Raw genomic sequence first — 12185 nt, 5'->3', positions numbered from 1 at the left:
AAAAAAAGAATTCAATAACCATTTATGTAGGTAAATAATTTTGGAAGATTTAGGCATTAGTTCCCTTAAGTAAATCAGACTGATTACTTTTCTAGTGATGATTAAGCCTATTTTTGCACTCAGTTAAACTTTCTGTTTGACACCTTTAATTTTCTTAACATTTTTTTGTCTCTGTCTGAATGGAATTTTTAGTGACTCATCTGAGTATTTCTAATAATATTTTGCAGTTCCTCAATTAGTAATACGCTAAATTGAATGCAGTTGTAAAAATGTTTCGCCTGAAACTTTTGTATAGCGATTTTTGTGCTATGTATAGTCATTAACAACAAAAAAAAAACTCACTCACTTTGTCAATTATTGTTACATCTTCACAAAATTGGTGTCAATGGAATTTAGGGGATGGATTAAAAGGACAAATATATTAAGATAGACGAACTTAGTAGTCAAGTTAATTAACATAGTTAATTATCTACTATCTCAAAAGTTTTCCGTTATAGAACTCAAATTTTTTTTTAATTAGGTTAAAGTTTTCAATTCAGCGGGTCTTTTTATGTATGTGTATCAAATTTCATTTCGAAATTCGCAATAATTCTTGAGATATACTTAATTTTATTTGCCAAAAACTGCACCCAAAAAGAGCAACCCAACGGTCTATGTATTAAGTAAATCTCAACTTGTTAATAGCAAAAAAAAAAAGATATTTTTTGCATTTTTATCCCAGAAATTTCAGAGAAACAAATATACAATACAACTCAGATTTCTAAGTATGATATTTCAAAATATAAGTATATTTCTTTTTATTTAAATATTGTGTAACATTTCCATTACTTTAAAAATCATCATTTAGTCTTTTTTATTACTAGCCGCCTTTGGCGACCAGCCGGTTCGCCAATCTTAATGTTCGTTAAAATTTTAATAATTAAATATTTTATGCAATTCCAACTTTAATAGATTCTTCAGCAAAATATTTTAAAACTTCAAATTTTGATAGTCATATAATTCACTCATAATATTATAAAGGCCTTCAGTCATAACGTGATATGTATCTCTCTAATTTTCAGTTACCCCTCGTAGAATTTATGCTTTAAATTAAAGTGTAAAGGATTAATCTGCAATTAATATAATAATATTTTTTTACTGAAACAAAGCATTTTTTTTAATAATATGATTACTGATAATAGAGTCACTGAACGTTTAAACTTTATGGGCACTAAAGAATATCTTTCTTAATTTATGTAATATCGCAAGAATTTGTCAACAAAATTTTCTCAGATTCATCATGAACAGATCGATTCATTAACAATGTTTCATTTTAAATGCATCAAACACTAAGAAAATAAAATGAATCGTTTAAAATAATCGGTCGAAAACAGGTCTAAAAAAACTACTTAAAAAACGATGTACTTAAAACTATAAGCATATATAAAATATATATATAACTAACATAAATACAATTTAATTACAAAAGCATGCAACTAACCTAAAAATAATTTAAATCATTGAAAACAGGTTAAAAAAAACTACTTAAAAAACAACGTACTTAAAACTATAAGCATATATAAAAAATATATATAACTAACATAAATACAATTTAATTACAAAAGCATGCAACTAACCTAAAAATAATTTAAATCATTGTAAACAGGTTAAAAAAAACTACCTAAAAAACGATGTACTTAAAACTATAAGCATATACAAAAAATATGTAACTAACATAAATACAATTTACTTACAAAAGCATACAACTAACCTAAAAGTAATTTAAATCCTCCGTTGATAATGGTTGCCATGCCAACAATCAGAACACAGTGCGCATGCGTGAATTTTCTTCGCCTTTTACGGTAACGCAAATGCGTGAATTTTTCTACGCCAGTTGGGGTAACGCTATGCAGATTAGACATTTTAAATTTCCTTTATTCTGTGTTATTTTAATTCAAAAGTACTTCAGAATGAATCTGAAACATGGATTAATTAACAATGTTTAATTTTAAATGCATAAAACATTAAGAAAATAAACAGAATCGTTTGAAATAATCCGCCGAAAAATCTTAACCCTAGCCTCATTACTGTTGGGAGAAAAAAAGAACTAAAGCCTAAATCATTTGGCGTTGGGGAAAATGGAAGATTATTTTGGCGGAAAAGTTGGCGGTGGGGAAAATGGAAGATTTTTTTGGCGGGAAAGTTAGTTTTTAATTAATAATTAAAATTATAATTAAAATTTCAAAAAAAGGGACCCCAGGTGCACATTCCCGACCTCTAAGGTATACATGTACCAAATTTGGTAGCTTTATGTCAAATGACCTGGCCTGTAGAGCGCCAACACACACACAGTGAGCTTTATTATAAGTATATAGATTATTATTTGATCCCTCTATAAGAAATTATCATAATGTTAATTTTTATGGCAAATGAATTATATTGTTTAACCTTTTTTTTTTTTTTTTTTTTGTCTCAAAAAGTAGCTGATTGGTGTGATGTAAAGTACGCTAAGCCAATGAAATCATCAGTTTTTATTAAAAGAACAGACTTTTATTTTCAGATGAAAACAGTTGTTATTCGGATAAAAAAATTACTCAGTTTGCTACTATAAGAATGTCAGAGTGATGCTCTTGTTATGCAATGGCTGATGTAATCAAGATGAAATGAGTCAGTGCATTATCATGATACAATATCTTGAACTAGAGGTTTAAAAACAATGTGGGGTCCCCCCCCCCACATAAACACAATTGCAAAGAGGAGATTATTTCATAATTGTAAACAAATCATTTTTAGGATATTTTTAAAATATTCTCCATTTAATTAAAGAAATTTGAATAAATTCTCAACATTAAACCATTTAATATATAGGTAATATGTGCTAATTAATTTAATTATTTTAGCATTAATTAATTTACTAAATGGTAAAAAAAAAGATATGGATTGCCTTGGGTCTTTATTTTATTTACTTGCAAACTACTATTAACTACCGGTAAAGAGTAAAAACTAATTAAACATTCCAACAGTCAATCTGTCCTGTAATCTAATTTTATATTGTTTGAGTGAATAAAAAAACATTTCTATAAAGAAAGCAAAATTTTTGTAAATTAAAATCATCTGATATGATGATTTATTGCAATATTGTAATAATCATTAAAGCTCATGCTTCATAAAAAGTAGACATATATATCCAAATAAATTTAATATATGGTCTCTCAAAAACTGGGTATTGCAAATCAACCATTGGAATTTTACAATTTTTGTGAATGTTTCAAAAATTAATTGGAATATGCGCACAATTTTTTGAATTCTGGCATTTTAGCATGCAAAAATTTTGCTTTGTTAGAATTTGTTTTTTTCCCCACATTCATCTTTAAAAATTCATATGAAATTTTAAGTTTGTGATATTTATGTATTTATTTCATGTTTCTATGGAATTATAATTTTTTTAAGTGAGTGAAAAAAATGATTTAGAAATGCATAATAATTTCTGAGGTGTCAACAAAAGTTCATAAATCTAATTTTACATTGGAAGCATCTTTTTCAATACCATATAACTCGCGAAATTTTCATCAGAATTTCATAAAATTCTATTGAGAGGTTAATTAATTTCATAATGACATATTGATTCAGTAAAAAAAAAAAATGATAGCCTTAATGAGAAATTTCAATGTAGTAGTTAATTAACTAAACCGTATAAATTACCATGTTAACTGTATAAATTAACCATGTTAATTAACTCAATTGATCAGTTTGTCTATTTCAACAAACTTGTCCCCTTGAGTTTTTTTTTTTTTTATGACTTTATGTTTTATGTTTGTTATATGTAGGTAGCAGATTAATTTCTGAAAAAATATCATTTTATACAGTTTAATTTTATACTTCTTGAACTGATGCAGTTTATCTATTATAACAAAAAAAATCAAATCATAATTTCTTGAAGAAATAAATAAGCCCCTTTATCCAAAGCATTAATTTTGAGTTGTGTGTCTTTAATATGTGTTTTATGAAGGGTGACTAGTGTTAAAGAATTTTTTAATATATGTTTCATTCGAAGATTTTCTGTAGTTATTATTTCTGTGTATATATCTAAATTTAGCATACATTTTATTTAATTATTACTTATCATTCAGCAAATAAAAATGAGCAGATAACAGAAAATGCATGTACAAATTCTTAATAGGTTCTGACAATTCATTTCATGTTTAAAAATTAAACATTAGATCTTATGCAGCATTCATATGTTTATTTGTGTAATATGGAGCTTTTGTGGTACCATTTTGTATCAATTTGTTTTTTGAAGAAGGTAATTCTAATTAATAAATTTGTGTAGTTTCTTCATAGTATTATCTGTTATCCTTACAAGTTTTTATTGTTTTTTAGAGGCACTGTCAGAAGCTGAATTGATACTTTTAAAAGATTTCATTATCTCAAATCTAAATATTGATTCCACTCCATTCCAACAGTTGCTTTTATCACAGTTAAGAGTGCTGCTTGTTAGAATTCGTGACAGCTTAGTCCATGAGTATCGCTCAAAAGTCAAGGATGCACATTTGATTCCAGAACATCGTCTGAAAGTCAGAAATGTGCGATTGGAACTTAATCAAATCGAGCTTGGTAAATTTTCTTTTATTTATTTCTGTCTTGTTCTAATCGATTTGTGAGCTCTAAAATAACATTATCCTTTTTCAATAATTTGTTTAAATGTAATGATTAGTATTTATTATTTCAATTAGCCATCTTTGAGGAGGACTTGTTTGTTCATGGGGAATATTGGTAATATATTGGATATAATTTTATGTCCATGATTCTGTCAAGTTGTCTCTCAGATATTAAATCGAGCTATTTTACATATGTTTTGTTCATTGTGTATATTCCTAATAGAGGCAAGTTCCATTGACGTCACAGCACTATTAAAAAGTACAATTATTTTATTCATTTCTGTTCTAATTCTTGCAGTATTATATATTCACTTTTTATTTGCCTTGTGACTAAGTAGAATCCTTCCTTAGTTTTCAAAAATCTCAAAAAATCACATAAGTAAATATTTAATATATATAGATATAAACAGTTTCAATTTTAAGTAAAGTATTGTTGGAAGTTTGGCAAATGTGTATAATATATATATATTTATATATTTAAAAAATTACCTTAAGTCAGGAAAAATCTTGCAACTATTAAATTGACATCATTAAAACGATTTTATTTATTTTTTAAATAATATAAAATCTTTTTTGTGTGTTAATATTTTTAAAAGTTGTCACTGATTTCAAATTTCAGCTTAAATTTTGTTTAGTTAAAAAAATTTTAATTTCTCCAAATGCACATTTTTAAATTTAAAGTATGTATGCTTCAAATTTGGAGGCTGTTGGTCAAATGGCCTGGCCTATACAACATTATCATACAGAGAGACACATATATACAGACATTCATCATTTATTATTAGTAGAGATTACCTGAAGTTATGTAAATTCATTGGCATGGGATTACAATGTGTTTCTCTCATTATTGGTGGTATTACAATGATCTAGAACAGTTTTGTTCATTTTTTTTAAATCCTAATATGATACAATGAGTTTAAAAAAAAAAAGTTAAAAATGCTTGCTGCAGGTGTCATTTAATTTTGTTATACAATTATATCAATATAACATAGTACTAATAAAATAAACTTTTATCCTACAAACTACAGAACATGTGGACAGAATTTATTGAAGCAGTATTTTTAAGTGTAAAATAACATTTTATATCCTTTCAAGGTATTCTATGAAAAGATCCTTAAAGTTTTTGATAAAATAAATGAAATTTAGTTTTACATAATTATTATTGATTATTAAATAATATGATTTATTTCCTAATATGCTATAAATAGAAAAGTAGAATTATGAAGACGAGGCTTGGCATTAATTCTTACATACAATATTTTTATTAAATTGGTTTATTTTTATCAAAGAATACAAATTGAAATAAGTAAGAAAATGAATAAAGATGTTAATTAAGCTATTGTTTCCAAGTTGATATTGATTCAATGATGTACATTGAGTTATTTAATTATTACAAGATATTTTATTATGAACAGTTTTTTTTTTCAAATGATTTTTTTTATTCAAAATAGTTTGATTATGAGATTCTAATATTTCTGTTATATTGTATCTGATGAGGTATGGTATTATTTAGTTGTATTTTAATATAGCTTTGTTCTCTTATTTATCTAGAATTTGTTGATTGGTTAGTAGAAACTGCTGTTTTGAACACTTTCCCTGGAGCATGTTTTCAACGCCGTCGAATTTCACTTAGCATATTAAATATTATTTTTGATGTACTAATTGTATCACCTCAGGGCAATAAGCGAAAGGAAAAACCATCTAGTGAGTGTTACATGTTTGCTATTATATAATAAAATGATGTAGGCTTTTTATTCATACTTTTGATTTATATGTCCTGATACACATTTAAATTTTTAAGTCATCTGCACAAAAATTGAAATTTAATACTTTTGGTGTTAAGAGGAAATTCTTGTTCCAATAAAACTAGGAAATGTAAATTTCTTTTATGATGACATATCTGTGGCTGTCCATTATCTGTCTTTTTGGTGTATTAATGATTTTACAGTATTGATTCATAAAAAAGGATTTATTATTGTAGATATTTTACAAAATAAATAGAAAATGTAATTATTTTTGGAGGTAAGTAGATAAATTACCAGAACTTTAAGGGTGATTAAATTAATGAATTCTTACCTTGGAAAGCAAAGTTGAAACTGATTGAAAATAGAAATTATGAATTTATGAAAGAATATTGCAAATTCTGTTATACAATTTAGAGGTATATTTTCTGTGAGTAATGTAGAACAATTTGGGAATTATTTTTTTCCAGATCTTCCAATTTTTATAAGCACAAATTATTGCAGAAAATATCATTATTAAAGAAACGTTTCATTTTTGTTTGGGATTTTTTTTGGACGAAATTTTTTTCCCAAAACATTTTTGGGAAAAAATGTTTGGGATTTTTTTTTTTTTTTTTTTTTTTTTTTTTTTTTTCAATTTTCTATGAATTGATGCTTTGTTATCTAAATTGATATTTAAAGCTATTATAGTGAAAAAAGGGGGGGGCACTCAACTCCCCTTCAATATAAAATGAGTTTTATCAGGAAAAAGTTTTTAAAATTCTATCAAAACTTTTTATCTGATTCTGAATTGGAATTGTGAATTTAATCTAAAAAAAATAATTTTCATTGACAAAGTAGGTTAGTCTGAAATGAAGAACCAGCCTTGACTCCTGATTCACATCTTGATTTTCTCCTTAGAGAATACCTTGATTTTTGAGGTGTTCTCTAAGATGTTACTTACTTTGGCATGCATCTAAAAGTGACCAAGGGAGACAAAAAAAAAATAGATTTAAGTATTTTTAAAATGTTATTTCTGTAAGAGACAAAATTGTGCATATCTATATGAGCAGCATATATTGTATACTGGTGATTTATTAATGTATCTGATTTTTAAGATGGTATATTAAAATAATTTGATTTTTTTTAATTTGTCTTTTAATTTGGTACTTTTAACTCTATATTGACAGTATAAACATTTTATTTCTCAGATATATATTAGAGCTTTGTATTGCCTGCTATAAATTTAATAAATAATTAGAATGGTTAATTAATTTTGAAGAAATGCTGATTGATTTGAATCTTTATTTGTATCATTTATTTAATTTAAAAAAGCTTTTTGTATTTACTAAGTTTTTTTTTTAATTTCATTTCCTTAAATTTATCAATAACATTTCAATGTCTCTGACTTTTTTATTTATTTTAAAAAGGAAATAAGCATTCCAGTTGTAAAATCTGAAAGTAATTAGTTCCTTATGATCTAATTTTTATTTTATGTTTTTTTATTTCCTAAGTATATTTAAATTCTTTGATAATTCATGTGAAACATTATTATCATCTTAAAAAAAAAATTACATGGTTTCAGAATTTGTGAAACAAGTCATTCAAACAGCTCAAATGAAGGGGTTATGGAAGTTTCTTATGGATGATACTCTCCTGAATATTTTTCCATGTGTCACTGATTATACAGATGAGGTAAATAATTTTTTATGTTGCTACAAATTCAATTTTATATCTGCTTATATTAACACATTCGCTGCCACTGGCGCGTCAGCATGGCGCTACCTCCCATGCTGGCGACGCTCTGGGACGACGACCGAGTATGATAAGTAAACTGCTTTATTTTTGATTCGGATTTGGAGATTGAACGATGAGGTTTTTGAGGCACGTTAGTGAAGCATTATTTTTATATTTTCAGTGCTTGGTTTTTAAATTTTGTGTTTAAACTTTTTTTATGTGCATTTTTAAAAATGGCAGACAGTACAAGTATTGCAGGACCTTCACAGCCTAAGAAAAGGAAAGTAAATAAAAAACTGATTGATGCCAAAATATTAGAATTACTAGAAAAGAGTGATCTTTCTGATTATGACAGCGTAGACGATGAAGATTATGGTTAGGATTCTACGAGCAAATCGGAAAGAGATAGTGATGTCGCTGTGGATAACTTAGAAATGTCGGCTTCTGAGGATGGATATATAAATTTTGGTGGCAGCAAATGTGTTAAAAGAAAAACATGCAAAACTTGGAACCGAGAGCATATGAATAAGCTTCATGTTTCATTTAAAAATTAATCTTAAATAATGAAATATATATTAAGAAGTTGTGAACCGACATTTAAAAGTTTTAAATTTTCTATTTGTGCAAGCAGTTTTTAAATAATTGGCCTATCCCCCCCCCTTATTACCATTGATTTGTAGATTCATAATCTTGAATATTTGCAAAGCTTATTCAATCTTTAATATACATATCTTTTTATTCACAATTACCTTTTTTTTATAATTTTTTATTTTAATACACTAAAGATTTTTAAATCTGCCACAGTAAAGATTTTAAAATGAGTTTAATATTTTATGAATGTTTTAATTAAATTTTGTTTGAACAAAAGACGGAATTTTGACTTTCTCTCTCTCTCGCGCGCGCTTGCGTGTCATATTTAAAATAATTAAATAATTTCAAAGTATTACTTAGGATTTTCAGTAAATTTTTCTTCCTTCGTTTATATAGAATCACATAATTTTAAGGACTTTATGAATCTTTCATTCTGGAAAGGGGGGGACCTTTAAGTACATTTTCCACATTAGAATGTATCTTTCAAAACTCTGGTATAATGATCTCTCTCTGTCTTTTTAGTATTATTTAATAAAATATTCACCTCAAAATTTGATAGTTATAAACAGAATGATAAAAAAAAATGCTTCCAAGCTATTGTATTTGTCTTTGCTCCGTATATTTAATTTCTGTTAAATTAGTGAACTCAATTTTATCTCAGCATATTTATCACAGTTGAAAGAAACTACTTTTTAAAAATCTTATTCCAAAGGATTATTTTTTAACAAAAACTTTTACAAGGATGCAAATTGAAAAAATTTTGTTCCTTTTTATTAATTAGTTTTTTTTATTTACACTGTACCAATAACATCTATTGAAAATATAATACTTTATATTTTACTTTTTATACTTTATATTTTATACTTATTTACTGATTTTCCTGGAACAAATTCTCTTATATAAATTTATTTCCGATTTCAATTTCAGGTTCGAGCTTTAGCTTATAATCTATTGGAAAATTTTTCTACGTGGCCTGGTATATATAAAGATCTTCCTTGTGAGACTTTAATCAAGTTTGGATTCGACTTTTGCTGCAATCCTGATTCAAGAAGCAATGAAGCCGGAGCTTACATTATTTGTTTGGTCTTTAAAAAGTTAGTTAATATAGAAATTTTAAATTCGGTGCTTGTATATTTACACGTGCCAACGATTTACTGCCAGAAATGTTATATAAATTGTAACCAACAATTAGTCACCAAAAAAATGTCATATTGATTATAATCATTGATTAATGACTTAAGATGTATTGACAATATTCACCATTGATATGGGATTAAACCTAAAATACACCACTCGAATGCAGTTAAGCTAAAAGTTCATCAGTGGCATGTGGTTAATACACAAGAAACTAATATGTTATATAATAAGCAACTGATTAACAATGTTAGGTACACTACCTGACATTATTAACTTATAATGTTCATGTTGTTTAAAAATTTCTTCTTAGTGAATAAGAAAGTTTCTTAATAAAAAATAAATGCAAGGTACTTTAATCCCACATTTCCAAAATGTGCATGTTTATGCCATAGGAGGTTTCAACGTCCTTATAGAACTCCTGCATAATACTACATAATTTTCATTTTTAATTCAGTTTCAACCCTCAAATTTTTGTTTCTGTGTAATTTGAGTGGTGAGTGTATAGTGAAATGTCCAACAAGATCAGTGGTAATAATAATGCTTTATTCAAAAAGAAAACAGAATAACATAGATTACAGAATGTATTCAAAACGTATGCAAGAAAACACTTGCAAAAATTCAACCGCACATTTGCTAGTAGCAATTCATTAGTAAATAAACGCTGCAGCGTAAAGCATGCAAAGAGAACTCATTGAAAATCAACACTTTAAAGAAAGAATTCACCTGACTTCTCAACTTGATTGGTTCCTTCCATCATCTATGCACATCTGCATTTATAGTTCCCATTACAAAGCATCAAATTTTCTAAAAATGCAAATACTCTAGTCCTAACAGGTACTTTAATCCAAAACACCAAGATTCTAGAATATTCGGGATACTTCGTTTTTGTTGCAAAATGATCACCAAAATCAGGTGACATTAACCTGACATCCATTCAGCAGTCATTAAATTATATGTAAAAGTCAAAATGTTAATATCAGTATGTAATGTATGTAATATAGTCAATATGTAAAAGTTACAGATTTGTAACAATACATAGATGGACATGTACATCTACTTCTATTGTAGTTCCTTTTTTAATTATTTGGCTCCCAATACTTGCTCTGTACAAAACTTTTGCTGTAAAGGTTGGGAACCAGAGCAGTAATCATTGATTGCCAAGAGTGATTTGTAGCTAGATCTGTTTTTTTCTGTTTTGTAAGCAATTAATTGCGGAAACAAAGGATTAAAGAACATACTTTTATTAAATGATACTTCTTCTTTCATTTCCAGGCTCTCACTGATAATTATATTTATTACATTTTCTCAAGCTTTTTTTATATGACAGAAACGTTTTTTATTACTACACAAAAAGTATTGAATGTTTCCCCAAAAAATAGTGTTTCACTTTGGGCATTCTGAAAAATTCTAAATTCAGCAAATACACCAAAATTCAATAAGTTTGGAAGCATCGAAAGACTGAAAAAAAAAAAAAAACATATAAATACTTATTCATCTTTACTGTTTTTTTTTTTTTTTTTTTAATTTTTACTAAGGCTGAAAGAAAGCATTACTATGGTATTTTAATATAAAAGAAGTGTGTTTTCTCTTAATATATTGAAATTTCTAAATGTATATACATATTTTTCTTTCTAGAATTTATAAATCTCTGCATGAAAATTATTTCAAAAAATTATAAGATGAAATTTTTTAGCTCATTGTCATGCAAATGGTTTGAGTTTTCCTTTATAAACAATGTGTTTATGACCTCAAATTAGATGTAAAATTAAAAAGGTAGTAGAAATTTTAATATGTTTATTTATCAGATTCTGCATCATTTGTTTGCAAAATAACAAAATAATTAACACAATCTTGTTTATTTTCAATTAAAACTTGTTAAATAATAATACTAAATTAAATTTCTTTAGTTTTTTCTTCATTTATTATTCATTTGTGAACTTTATACTTTAAATTGTGATAGTGCACATATATTCACATGTGCATACATTATATTGCAATAAAAGTTTGTGGGATAAAATAGATGCCACATTTAAACTTTTTTTTTTTTAGTGAACTATTACTATGGATAAATAGTTCCAAAAATCCAGTTTTATTAAATAGTTTTAAAAAATATTTTATTAAATAGTTTTAAAATACAGTATGCACCAAAATATACAGTACTGAAACTCGCGCATCTCGAACACATGTTTGCATTTGTTGATGAGGCATAGCTCTAGCTACACATGTTTACAGTAGTGAAAAATAAGTGCAGTGTTGTGCAGTTTTTGGAAATGGGTCTCTCGACGGAGAAAAAAATATTTATAGTTGAGCATTATTTCCACTCATATGGAATTGATTGTGAAGACGCCACCAAGTAACACAG

At 26.6% G+C, this 12185-nt stretch overlaps 1 protein-coding gene across 2 annotated transcripts in view; it reads left to right on the top strand.

Moving 5' to 3' along the window:
* Positions 1-12185, top strand: part of LOC129957028 (thyroid adenoma-associated protein homolog) — a 98305-nt gene that overhangs the window by 21352 nt on the left and 64768 nt on the right. For both annotated transcript variants that reach the window (XM_056069137.1, XM_056069140.1), the window contains exons 10-13: positions 4360-4593; positions 6189-6341; positions 7944-8053; positions 9614-9780. In XM_056069137.1, coding sequence (XP_055925112.1) covers positions 4360-4593; positions 6189-6341; positions 7944-8053; positions 9614-9780 — 664 coding nt within the window. The remainder of the gene's footprint in view (positions 1-4359; positions 4594-6188; positions 6342-7943; positions 8054-9613; positions 9781-12185) is intronic.

Source organism: Argiope bruennichi, chromosome 11 (assembly GCF_947563725.1).
Source record: "Argiope bruennichi chromosome 11, qqArgBrue1.1, whole genome shotgun sequence".
Classification (NCBI taxonomy): Eukaryota; Metazoa; Arthropoda; class Arachnida; order Araneae; family Araneidae; genus Argiope; species Argiope bruennichi.
This window is presented reverse-complemented; position numbering and strand designations above follow the sequence as displayed.